The 21,440-nt window shown below is 43.6% G+C and overlaps 1 protein-coding gene across 1 annotated transcript in view; it reads right to left on the reverse strand.

Annotated features, from left to right (window-relative positions):
- OTUD3 (OTU deubiquitinase 3) overlaps positions 1-13,841 on the reverse strand; it is a 50,145-nt gene extending 36,304 nt beyond the window's left edge. Inside the window, exon 1 of the mRNA XM_069610376.1 lies at positions 13,469-13,841. Coding sequence (XP_069466477.1) covers positions 13,469-13,647 — 179 coding nt within the window. The 5' untranslated portion in view covers positions 13,648-13,841. The remainder of the gene's footprint in view (positions 1-13,468) is intronic.
- Positions 13,842-21,440: the final 7,599 nt, after the last annotated feature.

A 21,440-nucleotide genomic window follows, 5' to 3' on the forward strand; every position in this document is an offset into this window, starting at 1 on the left:
CTGATAGAACGTTAATTGTCAAAACTCCTGCCAGGGGATTACTTGGAATATGAAGCGTATAACGGGAATACTACCCGATCATTGTTGAAAACATTTACTTTATGTAGGACACTGCTTAAGGAAAGAAACTGACCTAAGCAAACTATTTCTTATATATGTACAATACAATATATTGCAATTGTTGACATTATATTAAGAATAATACACACAAGTGTCCTTACATAGGAGACAATGTATGTGGGTTGTTGTTGGTCTGGTTTACTAAACGGATAATCAATGCATTTTAAGGCATCAGACCTAGGCTTTTAGTTTGCAGTGCGTTCTTTTCTTTATTATTTTTAATCAGCCAAAAAAAAAAAAAAAAAAACACTAAAAAAAATACTGCTCCCACAATTCCCTTTTTCTATTCCCTCCACCGCTCCCTGCCCCTTGTCCTACACAAGTACTTCTGTCTTTCAGCCAAGGTTCTTTTATCTTGCTACTCGGTACGCAACTAAGAGAGATGTTCTCTTTTGGTATATTCACTTACTTTTGTTACTTCCATATGTTACAGTGGCATGTGGGACACAGTGTGCAGCCCACACGCGCATCCCAGGTCTGAGTGCACACGTTCTAGAGTTGATAGGTATAGGATGTGGGGAAACCCTTAGGGGAGCGTAATGACAGAGCCTTTTCAAAACAGAGTGCTAGTGGTTGGGTTGTCAACTAACAGTGAGCAAACAGCTTGCACTGGGAAGTCTCGGGCAAGTGTGCTCAAAGTAGAGGAATGAACACAAGGAGAGCACAGAACACAGGGATAATAGAAATAAGGCTAGAGACCGACTGTTTACATAAACTCGGTTTACCAGAATGGAAAGGAAAGAGCGCAAATGCATGAAAAAAAAAAAAATGAATGAAGAGGCCTGAAGGATGGAACTTGCATCTTATTTGTGATACTGTGGCATCTGTGTTCGAGACCAACGTTGGTCTTTCGCTGGATACGGCTGTTAAGGTCTCTGTGGCCAATAGTACCATATTTTGGGGGTGTAGTTATATCCATTGCAGTTTCAAAAGCTCTTGCTGAGGGGCATCATGAGGAATAAGCCCAGGTAGTAAGTGAAGCATGCGTCCGGGCACAATAAATGTTCCTAGAAAAGGCAGAACATTGAATTAAGCCAGTCTGAGTTAGACGGTCCAGTCGACTTGCCTCAAGACCGATAATGTGTGTTATCTTACTTGGGTTCAACACGTGGGCCCGATGGGAGGAGACAACGTTATCAGTTAAAGAGAGCCAGGTTGGACATGGATTGAATTGTCACTTAGGGTGGAATGCCCAGACTCTTGATATTGAAGACTTGATAGATGACATAACAGGTCCAAGTACTTCTCGAGTAGATCAATTGGGGATCAAATGTTCATTCCTCTAGATTTGACATACCTGAACACCTGGGAGTGGTTTGAACTGCCACACATGGAGTGTTTTGCTCAATATGTTCCAAGAGACCCTCTCCATCTTCAATCAACAACCATGTTATCAATCTCTGAATATATAGGGGGGGGGGTAACCTCTGTAAATATAGATGACTCGAAGCCTTCTATATCATTTATAGAAGGCTTCGAGTCATCGATATTTACAGAGGTTCCTCCAATATATGCAGTACATCCAGCGTGAGGTGGCATCTTTGCTGCCTCGCACACTTTGTAATGGTTAATGCATGTTGAATTCAATATTTTAAACAGATAGGTCATAGAGCATACTATTTTCAGCAACACTGTCACCAACATTAACATTCATACTTTGCCGAGCGGTTTTGGTATTTTGAATAAGGCTTCTAGGCACCAGACTCCCCCCCCCCCGAGTTCCATCAAACATCAGGCACGACGACGTTTGCCCATTTGGGGCTTTAAGGCAGATTTTTCGATCACTCAACCATGATGAGCAAGAGGACGTGATTTGTTTGGCAGCCACATTTAAACAGTCAATGAGCCTTTCTCATTTTTGAGAGCTCTTCACAGCTATCAGAATAGAGAGTGGCTTTTGGAGAAAGGTAAACGCAGGTCACAAGATTATGTTTAGAAGTTCGAGTAAAAGGCCTAGAAGATAGTGTTTTTACAGAATTGCATTTCTTTGTCTTGCAGCAATGGAAACGGCTGCTGTCTGTTTCAGCGAGAGCGAGCTCTAAAATCAGCATTCTTTGAAATGCACTCTCCCCTTGGTGGTGAGCAGCTTCTATTAGTCAGGCTTAGCTGCCTGGAGCAAGAGGCATAGGTACTTTATTTGGTACAACCTAGCCAGGTGAGAGGGAATTACAATACTTTATATCTTCGGATGTATTGACATTTTAGCCATGTTATTTGGTCGAACGTGTGATTTTCCTTTTCTTTTCCTTCACTTGCTTGTCTCTGCATGCGCTTCTTAGGATTTATGGTAATGTACCAATATTAATTGTACATTCATGTTTCTGTTCCTTTGACAAATTGCTAATTATGGTGCACATAACTTTGTGGCTTTTCAATCATGTTTGGCTCATTTGGCACCATGAACACACTGTAATTTGGTCATTGCCTTATTGCGTTGGTTCGACTGTTTGATGCATATGGGATCGATATATGTCATACAGGTGGTTGCTTTTATCTTGTAATTTGGATGGGTTAGGGCTCGATCTATTTTTGTGAAACACAGCTATGGCCCTGATGAAGGATATCATATGAAATGCATTTGTAGCACATTTGGCACAGGCCGTTGTTTATTAGCTGCATTGGTTTTATGCAAATACAGAGTTGGTCTCTGCCTCAACTATAGCTTAGTGTTTCTCTTTCTAATTAATGAAAGTAATCCCAGGATAATTACAGCAACACTTTAACAAAATGTTTTTTTTGTGATCACGCTAGGCCATGGGTGTGCAGCCCTCATCGCTGGCTGTTTTAAGCCAAGGTCCTCAGTTTTCCCATTACTTACAATGCCTTTTGCGGAGGCATGTTACATAGGGTACGGAGGCATGTTACATAGGGTATGCAGCCCAAGTTTATACAAACTGACAACTAGAACCATTTTTAATAGTCAGAATTGAACTTACTTAGCAGTGCCCACTCTCACTCGTTACTTGTTTATAGTGTTGGTGTCACATGCCAGACTGCATGGGTATAGCAGACGCCCACTTCTGTTGGGTGTATGTATGGAGAGCGAACAACTGGGGTTGTCATATGCCATCCCCTTTCTGATGCTCGATATTTTCGTATTAGGCCCATTCCAATTTCGTACTCGCTTCCATTGTTTACACAAAAGCGACATGTTCAACACATACTGCGATCGTTACAGATCATACAGTTTTGCCATAAACCCTCATTTCTGTTTGTAACCGCTGTCGCGGACACAACAGTATTATTCCGCATACTCGCAATTGTGCATAATACTCCTTTCGGATGACACTTCACAGCTTGAAGCCAATGTTCTTACATATGCTTACTGTATCGCAGTCGCATCCCAACTGCTCATGTGCCTTCCGTCCGCCCGAGTGTTTGCTTCCCCATTTCCTTTCGCGTATATGGCTGCCACCATCTTTAAATGTGTTTCTAATGTGCTGCCCTTGCCTAATACAGCTACTGGACCTCAAGGTGTTTGAGGCTGCATTATGTCTGAGCATCTCAACATATTGATGCATAGCAGTTATTTCACTTGTTTCTCTGACATATTGTCCAGTTTTTCTGCAGTATCTGTTTTAATTCTTAAATTCAATGGCTTGATCCATTGCCTTGTGGGGATTATTCACCTTCTCTATGGGCTGCTCAGGGTTGCACTGAGGCTATGAGCTTGTATCAAGACACAAGATCTGACCCAGAGGAAAAAGAGTGCCAACGGAGTTCATCCGTCTGGCACCGACAGAGAATGTCTTCCTGTTTGAAGAAAACATGTACCAACAAATACACAGAACAAGTATGGGCACGACATTCACGCCAGATATTGTGAATCTCTACATGGCCAACTTCGAATCAAAATATCTGTATGGTGACCAAAATCCTTTCATAAAACATGAAAAATTGGCATAAATACATCAATGATGTTCTGTTAATATGAACTGACACAATTGACAAATTAGATTCCTTCAAAATCTGGCTAAATGCACATGATCCCTTCATACAATTCACCATGACGTGCCATATGGAATCTGTGGCTTTTGTAGACCAAACCATAAGCAAAAATGCCAAATGGTACAATAGATAACAGCTTAACCCTCCTACACTTCAGTAGCCATCATCCAGCCAACCTGAAAACTAACATTCCCTATGGCCAGTTCTTGCGGATCAGGCGAAACTATTCGGCCTTAGACCAATTCAACTTCTATTCAGAGGACCTGGTAACATCTAAAACAAAGAGGTTACCCCCCGAAAACTGGTAAACGATGCCCAAAAAATAAAAAAAGAGTTTAGAAATATGCCTTACAAAACACAACAAACCGGCAGAAGAAAGGATCACATGTGTTACCACATATAGTCCTATAAGCGATCCTCTGACGAAAGTAGTGCTAAAATAAAATTGCCCCATTATCCAGTTGTCTGATTTCCATCCAAACAAACCGTTTTTAGTCTGATGCTGGTCCACACATATGGCTATAAACCAGACAAATGTGACCCCAACAAGCAGTGCTCCACATCAGATTTGGAATTAGGAGTATTTTACTCTCTATTATTTACAGTTGGGAGTAAAATGATTTTTATGGGAGTGAAAATGTATATCCAGTTCCCAAAGGGAGTATTTTACAAGGAAGATAAAATGGTTTCACTAAAACTGAATTTTTTGCACCTAAAAGATATAGGTTTACTTCTTCCGATCAGTACGACATGCACTACTAGTTCAAACAGGTCCATGGAGATGTGTGGGTGAAAGGAGGGTCAAATGGGTCTACTTTTGTTTCCTAGTTTTTTTTGAGCAATTTGAATCCACGTTTTTTTTTGGGAGTAGTTGCCTATTTTCAGGGAGTAAGAGTGGGTGATACACCCCTTTGGCCTAATTCACAGAAGTGTTTATAATAGCAAACCCCCACTGGAAAATGTTCTGTGAATTAGGTCCCTTATCTGTAGGGCTTCTAACAAGTCTTTGGGGAAATGATCCCGTAGTAGGCCACCATAAGAGTGGACAGTGTTCTGTATGTGGACTAACAAATAACATAAAAAATGTAGTCCTAAATTAAATGACTTGGGACTTGAAAGAATTCACAAACTATAAAATTCACAAACTATAAAACAACGTGGGCAGTGTACGGAATCAAGTGCCTTTGTGGCTTACTTTATATTGGGAAAGCAAAAAGACAAGTTAGCGCATATGTGAGCACAGATCGTGCATTAAAAAAAAAGTTTCAGAAAAAAAGATGGTGGAACATTTCTGTCGTGAGTAACAAGTCACACAAAAATGGTTTGGTTCATTATATAGACAGTGAAACCAAATTCATGAGGAGGAGATAGAGACCGAGCACTAAGGAAACTAGAGCAGAAATGAATACAGAAATTGGACAGCACGAGGCGAGGTTTGAACGCAAGTACTTAGTGGGGTCTGTTTTTCTAAGAAAATTGGGTATTACTGCGGAGAAGCAGTATACTTTATCAAGCAAGGTTTGAGTTCTGCACCTTCAATGTACACAAGAAGAGTGAGTAAAGCCTGGGAGGAGGGACCTGAAACTCTGGACCTTACGGGAAATCTCCCTTATTGGGCGGATAACCGCTTGCAAGATGAACCTTCTCCCTCGTTTCCTTTATGCATGCTCCTCTCTCCAGACTTCCATCCCGCTCCCCTCCCTTCGGTGCATGCAGCAGAAGATGTTTGGGTTTATATGGAGGGGGCGGAAGGTGAGAATCTCCCAGAAGGCCATGAGGAACAGCACCCGATGGGGGGTTTGGGGGTCCCCAACTTGCGTAGATACCAACTGGCGCAAGTTCAAGCCTGTTTTGGAACTACAGAAACCCCGAAATGGATGGAGCTGGAACAGTCCCACCTCTCAGTTTTCTCCCACACATCCCTCCCCCACTGCGGAAATCCTGGACGGGGATCCTGGCCTCCACAAAGCACACCCTCAGCAAATGGGATTGGACATTAAAACACAAGGGGATCCCACGGGGCATGAGCCTCTTCTCCCCGATTTTCCACAATCCACCCTTTTTACTCGGGTCGGTCCCGGGACACTTAAAAACCCTGGACGCCAGGGGGCCTGGAATTCCTGGGACAACTGTATAACAACGGTCAACCCTGATCCTTTGAACAATGCAAACCAACTTTTCAGCTAACAGAGGCGGATAGGTTCTCCTACTCCCAACTGCGGCACTGGTGGACCCAGACCCAACAAGCAGCCATGCGAGAGCCCTGCCCCCTGGAACTTACTCTGCAGGGATTGCAGCACAGAGGTAGGATCTCCACGCTCTACAAGCTACAACAGTATGACGTCCTTAGCACTAGCAAGGCATAAAATAAGCAGTGTAGCAGAGCAATTTGCTATGCAATTCTGTAGGTTTGCTAATTATTGTGTAGCAGAGTTAGCTATTTAAGTTACCCTGTTCAATGAAAGCACAGCTCACCCTCCATTCCTCTCTTGCCTTCGGAGCTCTCTCCAGCCTCTTTTCTCTGTTCACTACAAGTTCAAACGGGCTAATGGAGAGAGAGCGCAGCAGTAATCATCCCCTTCACTCATGTGCCAAAAGGGCTGTGTGGGAGTGCTACCCACATTTTATTTTTATTTTTCAAATAATTGCAAACCAGAAATAGTCTGGATAATACGGTTATTAAGCAAACTGTATCCTGTCTGACAAAGACCAGTATGTGTTTGTTTTAAAAAAAGGCTTTCAGTTTAGTTTCTAAAAATTTAATAGGTTACATAATGCATAATTACAGTATTGCTACTGTAAAACACTGCATTGTCTCTATGCTTTGCACTGTGAAGTGTATCTAAATCTCAGTGTTAACTAGATTTCATTTTGTTGGGGGGGGGGGGAAGATGCATCATATTGACGAGTGGCCACCTTTGAAAATGTTAATGACCATGCAGTCAAATGCTTTGATGGCAAACCTAGTCCTGTGGCCTGCTGGTTACATACAGCTTGCAACTGGCGCTCAACCCATGAGCTGATCCCATACTCGTGAAATTCTATCTCACCATGTTGGTTTATACCTGCTACCCTGAAAGTGAGATGGCCGAAAACTACAATATTCTGCCTGGTTTGCCCAGTTCTCTGCCTTCTATGCCATCCACTCTGCAAGCTAACTTGATATTTACTTAAAGTAGCGATCAATAGTTTAATCCAGTCTGTACATCTACAGACATACTGCAAAACTGTACACTGCAGTTGGCCTCCAGAGCTCACTTTGCTCTATGATTATGATTGCATTATATATTTGCACCTGCAGTAGAGGGATCTGGCCAAACTGTTTAAAGTGCCTTTTTATCATATCTATTTATTTGTGTCCATTCATACAGCTAACCTTTTTACAGAGACACTCACCCAAACAATTTTCACCCACTCACATAGTAGAGTAGATTTTAAGAAGGGCCAGTACCATTTGCAGGGGATGTTTGAAACTTGTATTTAAACATTTCTTTGTTTGCAGTAAATGTCAAATACAAGTTTCACTGTGCACGGCTGGCCTCTGGGTGGCAGCAGTGTGCCAAACTAAAGTGGGTTTGTGGTGACATGCACCATTTTACAGAAACAATTTGCAAGACCCGACTTATCTCACTAATGTCTTTCTTTAGCGGTATACAAAACTGCTGTATTGTTGCTCATTTTATATGTTGGGTACAAGTATCTTTTGGTGGCATTAAAAACATTAGTACAACATTGCTAATCAAATGGGTTTGTTTGCTAATCAAGAAAAATGTTATTAGCAAACACGGCTAATCATTTTTTGAAAAATAATTTATGCCTGGACTAGACTCCCCTACATGGCACAGTAGGAGGCAGACCAGGGTCATCCCCTGGAGCATCAATCCTGGGTTGACATATGGACCACACAATCCACTCCTCTTTCTGTATCACCAATCAGAAACGTGCTCATAAACTACTTTTGTGGTGGTGCTACCGCACGACTCGTTTGCATAGGTTCAATCATTCCCTTGACCCACAATGCTGGCGTAAATGTTGCCAGGCCGGCTCCCATTTTCATATGTGGTAGACCTGCCCCATTGTGCAAACTTTCTGGAACCACTGTCTATCAGCCATAAAAGACAATACTCATGTGACCATTCCCAGAGAGCCAGAGGTCATCCTGTTGGGTGCACCAGCCCCGGAGATCTACCCTAGATCGGGGAGGACAGCTAAACTCTTGACTCATCTCCTACTGGCAGTGAAGATTACGATTGCCCGCACATGGAAGACTACTGAGGGCCCCGCCATGATTCTAGGGAGAATTAAAATATGGGATATCCTAGTGGAAGAAAAGGTAACGGCGGCCAAGGCAGGCCTCCTCTACCGATCTGAAAACATTTGGGCTCCAATGATGGACTTTTGACAGGAACTTCCCAGCACTGACCAATAAACCGCATATAGCCCAACTGGCCCTGCAGTCGGGCCCGCCGCTGCCCACAGACAAGCTTCCTTCGCTACGCCAGGAGGGGTCCTGATCGGGGGACCGGGAGAGATAAAAAAATAATAATCAAAAAAGTACAGGACTCTAGATTATGGACACATATCCTTTAATAGCAATGACTCTTAGTCGCATCACATGTAATGTCGAGATTACTTGTACTGTTTCTTGCTCTGCTGCTGGTTTAAAATAAACTTGTTAAAAACATTTGGGACAGTAATGGGAATCAAACAAGCTGGCTTGAAGCTGATAGCATTTGTCTATACTTACACAAAAGTAAGCGTGACATCACTACGATGGAGCTACGCGATACAGTCGCACAAACATCCCGAGTAGCCAAAAGAGCAGGTGAATAATCCCCACATGGCAATGGATCGGGCCATTGAATTTAAAAACAATATTGAAACTGCAAAAAACCCTTGACAAAATAGGTCAGTGCAGCAAGTGAAATAACTTATAATAAACACGTTGCGATGATCAGAAATAACGCAGTCTCAAGTGCAATGCAGGACCAGTAGCCTTGCTTTAGGCAAGGGTAACGCATTAGAAATAAATGCAAAGAAGGCGTTAGCCATATACGCAAATGGAAACCCTGATCAGCCAATAGAGCTGGCGAATAATCCCCACATGGCAATGGATCGAGCCATTGCATTTAACAATAATATTAAAACAGAAACTGCAGAAAAACAAGTGAAAGAACTGCTAACCATCAATATGTTTGAGATGACTAGGCATAATGCAGCCTCAAACGTCATGGGGGGAGAGGGAGAACAGTAGCCTTGTATTAGGCAAGGGCAATACATTAGAAACACGTTCAAAGATGGCATCAGCCATATACGTGAAAGGAAACAGGGATGCAAACACTCAGGCAGCGAAAGGCATGCGAGTCACTCGGGATGCGAATGCGATACAGTATGCAGATGCGAGGATACTGACTTCAAGCCGGGTGGCGTCATCCGAAAGGAGGATCATGCGCAATTACGAGAAAGGGGAACAATACTATTATCTGGCTGCAACAACGGTAACAAACAGAAACGAGAGCGACATAGGCTCGGTTACCTAGAAGGGGGTGTACAGCAAAACTGCATGATCTTTAACGGTTGCAGTATGTGTTGAATGTTGTGTAAACCATGGAAGCAAGTACGAAATTGAAACTAATACAAAAGTGTTGAGCATCAGAAAGGGGATCGCATATGACAACCCAAGGGATGTATGTATGCAGAGCAAACACACAACAGAAGTGGGCGTTTGCTATAACCAAGCAGTCTGGCATGTGACACCAACGCTATAAAGCACAGTTTGCGGTTTGGCAGTTTTGGCTTCTAAAACACAGGGGGGGCATTAACTTTGGGTATTTATTGGCTAATAGGTGGTAAAGGCATTCCTTCTGACAAAGGTAGAATAGGCTCCATCTGTGTGTTGATAAAAGAATTGAAGATCAGTGAATATCCCCAAACAGAAAGTAATTAAAACAAATCAAAAAAATAAAACGATAAATGAGCGTGGTAAGACTAAAAAGGGTCTAAGATGATTGTTTCAGACCACATCACAGCACACGCTACATAGCAATAAAGAATAGAATGTGCACCCCTGGATGACAAGAAAATGGTTAGTGGCTAGCTTATGAATACTGGTATATGCAGGATGCCACAAGAGGTTCTGCAACTGATTTTATACGTGGATGTTTATTGTAGAATTAACATAATTTAGACGGGTTAGCTGAGAGATTGGCTCTCTGTATATAGAAACGTCTTCCTGTCTTGACGAAGGCCTAGAAGATAAATGATAAGAGATTGCAATGGATGGGCAGATCTCGAGGGAAAAGGCCAAAACGCTATGTATCAACACAATTTTTACGACATCCTGTGTTATATGAAATAAAGTCACTGCGATATTATAAAACAGCAATCCAGAAGGAAATTGTTTAGACATTGTGATTTCAAGTGTCTGAAAAAAGTCAGTTTCCGTACAGAAAAAGTATCCATTGATCTGAACCAACACCTCAAGTAGTTTAGAATCAGTATCAAACTCTACTGAGAAAACTCCTACAGTCCCTATGTGAGCATGTGTGAACATGAATTAAAATTCTCGAAAATGTACTGTATTTTGTACATAAGACACTTTAACCCCTGTGCACAATACTCACTTTAGAATATCTATGTCTTGGGAGTCATTGTATGAGGTGATTTAAAAAGGGAGGAGATATTTATGTCCCATGAAAAAGACATTTTGAATTTTATATTTTCATTAATAAAACGGTTGGAATCTTATATGCAGTGATTTAAGGAACTGGCTGCAGAGATATTCGTAAGCTGTGGAATTGAAAAAGGTAATGAAAGGAGGAGGGGGTAGCTGTGGCTTTTGTTGTATTATGTCAATTTTCACAATTCACAATCCGAGTGCTACCCATATAGCTAACCTTCCTGGTTGGTACCAACCACGTCAGAGATTTTCATATCGGGACACAGTTTAATTGGTACTTCTGTGGAAATAGCAGTCCCCCATGTGTCGACCAGACAGCCTTCACTTGTGTTTTTACTGTACTGTATGACTTTTCATTTTCCATCTTGCATTGTATCTGACTGGACTGTATATTGTAGAACCCCAGCCATACATCTGCAAATCGCGGCCACCTGCTCCCAAGCAACAGCTGCCAACTTTACTACAGCCAGTGTAAAATCTGCAGCCGGTGAGCTGGCCCTTTCCTGAGAAACTTCCTCCCCCGCCCAGGATGTTTGCCCACCTGTCACACACACTGTAACCTGCTTCCCCTTCCTGTCACCAAGAGCCCTGGAACAGCTCAGGAGGCCCTACAGGGGGGAAGCAACAACTGTAGAGAGGACCTTTCCTGCCTATGTTTGCCCACCTGCCCCTATTCCTGTGACCAAGCCCCCTTGGATCCTGGGAACAGCTGTGCTTGTAGTGGGCAGAGGAGGGGGGGGCACAGCCTCATAAGCATGTGGAAAGTGGTCCTAGTGCGCTCTTTTTTTGGTTGCTTCGGAAGGTGTGCTGACCAGGTGGGTCGGGAGCAGAAAAGCTGAGGAGGCCCTTTTTAGCAGACATCTTGTTTTTCCTGTCTGCCCTTTTTTATTCTACTCTTTTCTCCTCCTTCTCCCCCAACCTGCTCAATTTTTACACAAGTAGGCCTTCCGGCCTCTCTGCCCTTGCTTCTCTCTCCCTCTCGGTCTGCCTCCCCTTCTCTCGGCCCTCACTCTCTCTACCAGCCCCCTTCTCTCCCACTATCTCTCCACTGGCTATTTTCCTTCTGGTTCCCCACTCTCCCTATTCTCTTCCCATCCTTTCTTCTATCTCCCCACTCTCCTCCTTCCCAGCAGCCTCCCCACTCAAACTTCTCCCTTTCCAACCCTTTGCTTCCTCCCTTGGTGCCCCCCTCCCCACTGCATTCAATGGTACTCACTGGACTTCCGGGTCCCATTAAAAAGGGGTGTGCCTAGCCTGTATGCCTGCAACTGATGCTCCGCCTTGTACCCGTGGGCCTAACTTACTCTGCTGGTTTTAAATCTGTTTTGCAAAGACTTTGTTGCATTTGTTGGTGTTCACATTTTTCAGTGTGGCCTCCTTGTTATTGCCAGAGGGGGGACTCAGCCGGTCTACCCACACAAAGCACCCTCACTGTCTGTTAATGCCTGGCACAAAACTGTGGCTCTGCCTGGGGTCTCGCACATGGCCTTCCTCATTTTGGCCTGCCTCCCACATCCACACTTCTGACCTGCATCCATCAACACGAAAGGTTTCAACATCTGCCTTCCTGCTATCTGACTAACACACCCTGCCCTCCTTTCTTAGAGAGCCATGCACAGCAAGGCCAACATTATTGGCAGAAAGGCGCTATATAAGACCACTTTACGGTACATGATCATACTCAATTTAAAAAATATATATATAGTTCATAAGTGATGTGCTGCACTTCCTGGATATTGGTTCACATCATTTTGAATTCCTTTATTGTATAGCATTTCCCCCTTTTATATAAATTGGATTACAAGTACCAGAATGTCAATTTATGTGAGCTTAAAAGTCAAGACTCGCTAAAACTAACTTGGAAAGGATTAAAGATATGTTTAAAAAAAATAGAATAAAAAAGGAGCTGTTTTATATAATGCCCAATGCAAAAAGGTAAGTAGTCCCCTTAACTAGTCAGCACCTGGGGAATGAATAATCAAACAATCCAGGCATTGTGTTCAACATTCAAATATGAATAAGAAGAAATCCACATAGGGCATAATAAAATACGCCAAATGAGTGAACCGTGATGCATTGGCCTCGAAAAGTGCACAGTGTTCGATTTTAAAAAGACATTAACATGACCAATGCTATTATTGGCATGGATTGTTTCTGGTGCCTCCACTGAGCATCATTTGTTTATTATTACCCACCAAACAGGTAGACATCGCGAAAAGTCTAAAATGTAGATTGTGATTTTTGTCGATTGAATGTTGGCAATTCTTTAAGGGTTCAGTTGGCACTGTGAGCGAGGTGGGGGTCTTGCCTGTGCGGTGCAGATACAGTAAACATGACTTAACAGAAAGTGAATAATATCCACAACCGAAACAACATATGTTAGTAGTGGTTCGTTTTTCAAACTCGCAATGAAATGGGACACTCTTCCGGTCCTACATTTGCTATCAATAAGATCCGCCCCTCTCTAAAAACAATAGTGCCCGAGGGAGCCATTCGCATGAGCCCTACATACGTGGCCCGGTTGTTTGCATTACCGGAAAATCTCCCCTACCCTCCGGCCACTGTGGCCCTTCTGCCTCAATTTTTAACTTGTGTCCCAAAAATGTCAGGTCTAGCAAGTGATCATCAACCAGGCCTTTGTTTTTGACATAAAACAAGCGCCACCCGCCACATATCAGAATGCATTGGTTGTTCTTGGTCCCGTCCCCACTGGCAACTCACCCGTCACCCGGCACCTCCCGGATCCGCAATCCCTGGGTTCTCAGCTGTCCGATCAGGCCGCGATGCTCCCCTGGCTCTTGATTTCGCCGCTCCTTGGCCTGGGCTCTGCGAGCAGCACGTTCTTCCCGTTTTCGATCCCCGGGCCTAGCCCGGGTACCCGCGGTCTGTCGCCGGGACATGGCACTTCCGCACCACGTCACATGACTCCCAGACTGGCCAACAGATTGCGTATTGGATCCCGGAGAAGCTCCAAACCCCTGCACGTGACGTGATCCACACTCGAAGCTTTAGCGTGTAGCACGTGACAATTATTGCACTACGTGCTAGCTAATTGACGGGCTCCGCTTTCTGAAACGCTGTAATGAGCATGCCCGAAGCTCTGGGTTGAAATCTCATAGGTATACCATTCGTTTTGTCTATTTGTCTGCTTCTGTGCAATTCCGTTCGTCGAAGTTGTATAATTAGATGGCAAACTCGTGCTATCTGCAGGTGCGCCAACATTTAAATGTGACGGTTGGAAGGGCTCCTGAACCTTAAGGCTTAACTTTGGCCTAATGGACAATAGATTTTAAATTAATCATAACCATACCTCAAGGTCCCTCTTCCGCGCCCCAGTGCTAATCAATGAGGTGTCCCACCTCCCACAGGAACGCCTTTTCACTTTCTACACTTTTAGTCCGCCTCCCCCCAGCATGGCTCTCAACTCACCCACTTTTGGGGGTGTCACCAGCCTTGCAAGCAACTGAATCACCGCCAAGACCCTCATGCCCATTTACTTCTATGGGCTCTCAGGACAAAAAGAAAATCGGGTGTTTTCACCCACCTTGGTGACACAAAAGGTTGGGAGCCGTGCCCCAGCTGTTATGTATTCCATCTATACATATTACGCCACAAGTCTCAAGTATAGATCAGGATCTTTAGTTTAATTGGAGAAACCCCCGAGGAGGCCAACTTCTTTTCATTAACATCTTCGTGTATGGTCTCATCAACATTCTGGAATCATACACGAAGATGTTGTCATGGTTACAGAACCTTGTGTGCATGCATTCTTAACATATTCTCACATCTCCCTTTCTAAATAAATATAAATAAATTTTGAAAACTTTTGAATATCTTAAAATACAATTTCTGCTATGCTGTGCATACATAACTATATATATATCAATCTCAACTTTAAACTTCTACTAAATTATAAAGGATACATCTCTTAATGTTACCACAATAGTAACATATAAACTGGTCCAATTCCTCAGTCCAACATCTCAGTTTCCAGTTCTCAATAATACACAAAATCTTGTTTACGGTTCCACATCCTTTTCCTATGTCTTGGAATTGACTGAGCATTGTCATTTCTTCCTTCATGTGAATTTCCTTGTACTTTCTCTTCCTGTGTACTTCCTTTGCTCTTCACACTTGTCTCATCATTTTTATCCTTGATATTCTTCTCTTGAGATGTTTCTCCATACCATTCCCTTTCACTTCTCATTACCTCCTCCTCCTTTGCCAAAACAACATCATCACATGACCATTTCTTGCCATCCTCTAAAATCACGGATTTCCTTGAGCATTCCATCACCCTTTGAAGAGGACGATATCTTGACTCTCCTTTCATTACACGTTTTGGTTCTCTCACTCTTACCCAATCACCTTTCTCAATTTGACTCTCTTGAACATGTTTTTGCTTGTCATAGTATCTTTTATACTCTTCTTGTTTTTTTCTTACTCTGATGACAATGTCTTCCAAATTTATCTCTGTGTTTCTTTTGTTCATCATCCAAACTGGCTTAAGTCTATTTGTAGATATTCTTCCTCTCATCAATGTGAATGGAACTTCTTCAGTTATTGAATGTGGGGTAACTTTGTATGTGTTGAGAGCCTCCTTGAGTGTCTCTTTCCATGGTAAACCATTTATAATGGCCAATTGGATAATGCCTTTTATGAAACGATTCATCCTCTCCACCAAACCGTTCCCCATTGGATGATATAAGGCCGTTGTGCTGTGTTTAATGGCTCTATCTTTCAGAAACTTTTGCAATTCCACAGATATGAATTGAGCTCCATTATCAGACACTAACTCTTGTGGTTCTCCTTCTCTGTTAAAGATTTCTTCCAAAAACTTCACAACCTTGATAGCCGACACAGAGTCCTCAACAATACCACATTCCACCCATTTGGACATATAATCCACCAACACTATGAGGAAGATTTTTTTTTATTCCAAAGTTTCATATGGTCCAGCTATATCAATAGCTAATTTTGTCCATACTGTACTGGGAATATTCACCGGCTGTAATGGGGTTGTCCTAATCAATTTACTCTTGTCACTTACTGCACATGCAGTACAATCTCTAACCAGAGATTCCATTTCACCCCACATATTAGGCCACCAATAAGCTGTCCTTACTCTTCTTTTTGTCAACATTCTTCCCACGTGCCCTTCATGGGCAATGTCCATAATCCTCTTCCTCAAGTTTGTCGGAGGTATTACACGTTCTCCTCGATATACACATATCTTATCACTAGACAACTCATCTTTAAATCTCTCCCAGTACTTTACATTGTCATCAATATCTTTCCAACCACTCTCAATGGCTCTTCTCAACATTTCCTGTTCCGGGTCACATTCTCTGGCTGTTACCCATTCCTCCTTCGAGAAACTCGGGTGTACTTGAGCTACGATGCAATCCATGTTTTCTTCTTCCATGTATTCATCTTTGTCCTCACAATCACCCGCAAACTCCTCACACGGCAGGCGAGAAAAGCAATCCGCTACCACATTGTTTTTTCCTGGAGTGTATTTTATGGTCACATTAAACTGCATGATAATTAGTGTCCATCTTCTTATGCGTGGAGATGTCATGTGAGGATTTTTTTGAGTTTAAAACATGGACAAGTGGTTTATGATCTGTTCTAATGTCCACTGGGATGCCCCAAATTAAACTTTTGAAATGTTCTAATATCCACTTAAAACCAAGAGCTTCCTTCTCTATTGTTGAATAATGTCTTTCAGCACCTCTTAATGTCCTTGAGGCAAAAGCAATGGGAGCAATTTCACCTGCTTGAACTTGTTCTAGTACACCTCCCAGTCCTATATTACTTGCATCCACTGATATTCTTGTCTTGGCACTTGAATCAAACAACTTTAACACTGGTGCTTTATTGATCAATGTTTTGATTTGCTCAAATTCACTCCTACAATCTTCAGACCAAATAAACTTCACCCCTTTGCACATTAAGCTTCTCATTTTCTCAGTTCTATCTGAATAATGGTCAATGAATTTCGAGTAGTATTCTGTTAAACCCATGAAACTCCTGAGTTGGTCCTTGTTCTTAGGATCAGAAATTTTTAGAATGGTGTCTACCAATGATTCCTTTGGCATTATACCATCAGCATTTATCCGATGACCCAAGTATGTTACCTCACTTTTCTTGATCTTGCACTTTTCAATTTTTAGTGTCATTCCTTTCTGTTGCAGAACCTGTAGTACACCTAATAACTTTGCATCATGATCTTCTTGAGAAATCCCTGACACCAATATATCATCCTGGAAATAATGTACTCCTTGTAAACCTTCAAATAAATGATGCATTAATCTTTGGAATGTAGCGGCTGCTGAAGCCAACCCAAAAGGCATTCTCTTGTATCGAAAAGCTCCCAATGGTGTTACAAAATATGTTAAGTGTCTAGACTCTTCCTCTAATACAATTTGATGATATGCTGACGATAGATCTAACGTCGTAAAATACTTTGCTGGCTTCATGGTGGTCAACATTTCCCCAATGTTCGGCAAAGGATGTCGATCTACCCATATGTTGGCATTCAAGTCTCTTAAGTCCACGCACATCCTGATGGATCCATCCGTTTTTTTTCAATTACAATCGGGGATAACCACTCTGAGCTTTCAATGGGTTCGATGACATCTTGCATGCATAATCTTTCTAATTCACTCTTCAATGCCTCCCTGGTACCAATGGGCATGTTCCTCACTTTATGTACCACTGGTTTTGCACCTCTTTTGAGTATAATCCGATGTTCAAATCCCTTGAGTAAACCTATTTTATCACTGAATACTTTGGGAAAAGCCTTTGCCAAATTCTCTGCGGTATCACAACTTTTCTCAGTGATGCACAAAATGGGTACATTTTCACCTGGATGAATTCTCATTTTCAAGGATGCTTGCTCCCACCATCCTACTATAGAAAACCCATTCTCAGCCACATACAATCTGCAGTATGTTTTCCTCCCTTCAAAGTTGAGATGTACCCAAACAAACCCTATAATGTTGATGGGTGTTTTTCCATACCCTGTTGCATTTATTCTTGTCATCTGTAGCTCTTCCATTTTTTTCTTCAATACAGTAACATATGTTTCCACATCAACCATCGTATAAGGAGATCCAGTATCCACCATCACTTGTAAAGTTATGCCATCTACCTCCATGGCGACCCACGGTCCCACGTTTTTTTCACCTGGTGCAACAGCTAGTATCTGAATCCTGTCTTCAAGCTGATTCGTGACTGCCAACAAGTTGCTTGGACCACCCATTTCCTCCAATGCCTTTATACTCGTCATTGTTGCACCTCTGCCTCTATTGTATCGTCCAGTATTTCTTCCAAACCGGCTGTTAAATCTACCTCTTCCTCTATTGTTGCGACACATTTTTCCAAAATGCCCTACATGTCCACATCTGAAACATTCCGCTGACACAGCCGGACAGTCTTTTTCTGCGTTGGCATGTTTATACCATCCACAATTTGAACATCTAGTATGTTGTTTGAACATGCCTGCTCTTTCTTGTCTTGGACCATTATTTGTCTCTGCCCTGACCAATCTCTTAACCATGGCAATCAGTTCGTCTTCCTGAATGTCATGCTGCCCATCCTCCATGTCTTGAACCAATTTGATTTCTACATTCTCCAATTTGTTTTGGACTTCCTTCATGCATTTTTCACCTAGTTCGATTGACCTGGCTATCTCAATTGTCTTGTCCAATGTGGGGTTCTTTGCCTGCCACAAACGTTGTTGAATACGAGGATCTGCCACATGCAACACCATCTGATCCCTCAAATATTCATCCGCTACCCCTGTGAAGGCACAGGTAGCCATCAATCCCCTTAGTGCAGCCAAATATTAGTCTATGCTTTCTCCCTTACTTTGTTTCCTCGTGAAAAATCTGTATCTTTCCAGTACAATATTAGTTTTATTTCCAAAATGTTTGCTAAGTTTGGCAATCGCTGTGTCATATTTCCTAGCTCCACTCGAAGATTCTTCCCAATTCACTTCATCATGTTCCAATTCAGGTAATGTCCTGAAAACTCTTAGTGCCCCTGCACCAATGCAATTTAGAAGTGTAGCCTCCTTCTGATCATCACTGTACCTCGAGCCTCCTATTGCCCTCAGATACACTTGGAAATTATCTTGCCACTGTTCCCATGGACAATTTGGATTACCAGGCAATGGCAAAAACTTCACTGGGGCAGATATGGTCTGCATGATACACTGGTATGCAAAGAAATCCTTTCCTGACAATATTATATCCAGTTTGACACTTCACTGGCTGCCTTTGTTTTTTTTTCCCCGAATAATTAATTCATCCACTCTTGCACATATATTTTAAACCAGTCCACTTGCCAAAAAAAAAAACATTTTTTTTTTTTTTAACATATATCACCCTCTCTCTTCGTGTGAACTTCCACTGTAAACCGCTCCTTCCGCACACACTCGGCGTGCACTATATTGCTTTCCACTTCGTCGCGTGATTCCTTCACCTTTAATGTTACATTAAAATGGCGGCACGCATAGCACGCACTGAGGTCCTTTTCTCTAATGCACTAGACGGTTGGTCCGCTCTCGCGCAGCGTCCGTATAATGCCGTTCTTAGTAAGTATTAGCATTCACAGTTTCCGATTTGTCGTCGTTTTTTTTTTCCGTTGCGCCGCTCACTTCCTTACTTGTTAGCATATTCCCCTCATAGGATTCAGCACTATCACAGCTTCTGGTGACATACGGCATCAATGTTCATCTCGTGTACCACAATCCTCACGCTGTGCCCGGGGGCTCTCTCCATGAAAACAACCCCTCGTCGCCAATTGTTATGTATTCCATCTATACATATTACGCCACAAGTCTCAAGTATAGATCAGGATCTTTAGTTTAATTGGAGAAACCCCCGAGGAGGCCAACTTCTTTTAATTAACATCTTCGTGTATGGTCTCATCAACATTCTGGAACCATACACGAAGATGTTGTCATGGTTACAGAACCTTGTGTGCATGCATTCTTAACATATTCTCACTGTTTTTTTCTTGTTCTTCCGCCCCCCCTCCTTGACCATAGCCCGGTGGGGGGGCTCACTCTGCCGCAAGCCACACAACCCCTGCATAGCAGGCAGACGTCTGCTCACAGCGACAGCTCTGGGATTCCTCTGCTGAGCTGGGGTTCGCCGTTGAGCGGGGGATGGCACCTTGAAGACTTCCTGCCGCCTTGTCATAGTGTCGGTTGAGGGGGGCCGTCCCAGTCAGGGACGTCCACTGCACTACTGGACTGTCGCGTGGCTCCCCGCTGTGCTGTTGATTTTGGCCCGGAGCGATCACAGGGAGGTTGAGAGTGCTCTGGGTGGAGCTGAGGACGCAACGTTGCTCCAGTGAAAAGAAAACAAATATATTTGAATGACCGGACATTGGCTACTGACAGAGGCTTGAGCGTGGGGTTGTTAGGCCCTCTATTTAGGCTGTGCTGGGCCTGCTGATAGGTGTTGGTTCCTGCAGCTCCTGGTCTCTCCAGGTGTATAGCTATTGTTATGTCCTGCTCCGGGGGAACCGGAGCAGGACGTTTAGTTGCCGGGATCACCCAGATGACAAAGCATGCTGCGATCATGCTGCGCAGCGGGCCATAGGGGGCACCCTATGGTATCTGCATTACCAGATTGAAGACAACGCTGGAGCACTGGGGGGCACCCTGTCAGTCCGTGGTCACGCAGACACCTTCATGGCCTGGGGGCACCCAGGCCAACACGGGACTCGGCCGGTGTTGCCCAGCAGGGGCACCAGCCTCTTCATGCAGAGTTGCCCAGCTGGGCCTCTGTTACTGCGGTCCACCATGAGGGACAGTGTTGCCCAGCAGCGGTGCCGTCCAGGGGTATGGCCTGACAGGGCATGCCAGCTGCCTGCTACGCAGCGCCACACGCTGCAAAGGACCACACAGCAGGCAGGAGTCTGGTACTTCCAAGACTAATGAGCGATAAGTCGCTTCTTGCTTTTATGACTTAGGTCACGTGGTAACTGACAGCACGAGCCCTGGGAGATACCATGCTCCAGGAGGGGTGACACATTACAGCTGTCATGGGGAAGCATACGGCCAAGAGGAGGCATGTTGAGCCTTGGTCTTCATCGCCCTCCTCCTCTTCTTCTCCCCCACCTAAGAGGAAGAAAGTGGGCAGGGTGTCTGACGATAAACTCCTCTTGACGTTCAGGAGAGCCCTGCAGGAGGAGGGTATCCTGAACCACTGCAGCAGAGGTGTGTCCCAACCCCCCTTTTTCTTCATCAGCGTCCTCTTCCTCCAGCTCTGGCAGCTGGCCTTCAGACTTCAATGGGAAAAATCTTGTTAAGGAGGCTACCACTAATGTCCTTATCCAGGTGGCCCACTATATGGGGTTTCGGGACTCTTGTTGTTGCCAGGCCTCCTCCCCAGTTTAAGTGTACTCTCAAGATGGGCCTTCCCCTCTTCACTGAGATGCGGGTAGAAATCTTGTAAAAATGGACTGACCCTTGCAAGACGTTGGTGCCCGGATTCTTGGCTAAACTATATCCCTTGCAGGGGCAAGGGACTTCCATGCCACAGGCTCTCCAGGTGGATGACATCCTCCCAACCCTGGTTAGAAGGCCTTCCGTGGCTTCAGAGAATGCCATCAAGGATCCCATGGATAGGAAGGTGGACACAACTCTGAAAAAGGCTCATGGTGGTGCGCATCT

This window comes from Ambystoma mexicanum, chromosome 8 (genome assembly GCF_040938575.1).
Source record: "Ambystoma mexicanum isolate Mex_15411 chromosome 8, UKY_AmexF1_1, whole genome shotgun sequence".
NCBI lineage: Eukaryota > Metazoa > Chordata > Amphibia > Caudata > Ambystomatidae > Ambystoma > Ambystoma mexicanum.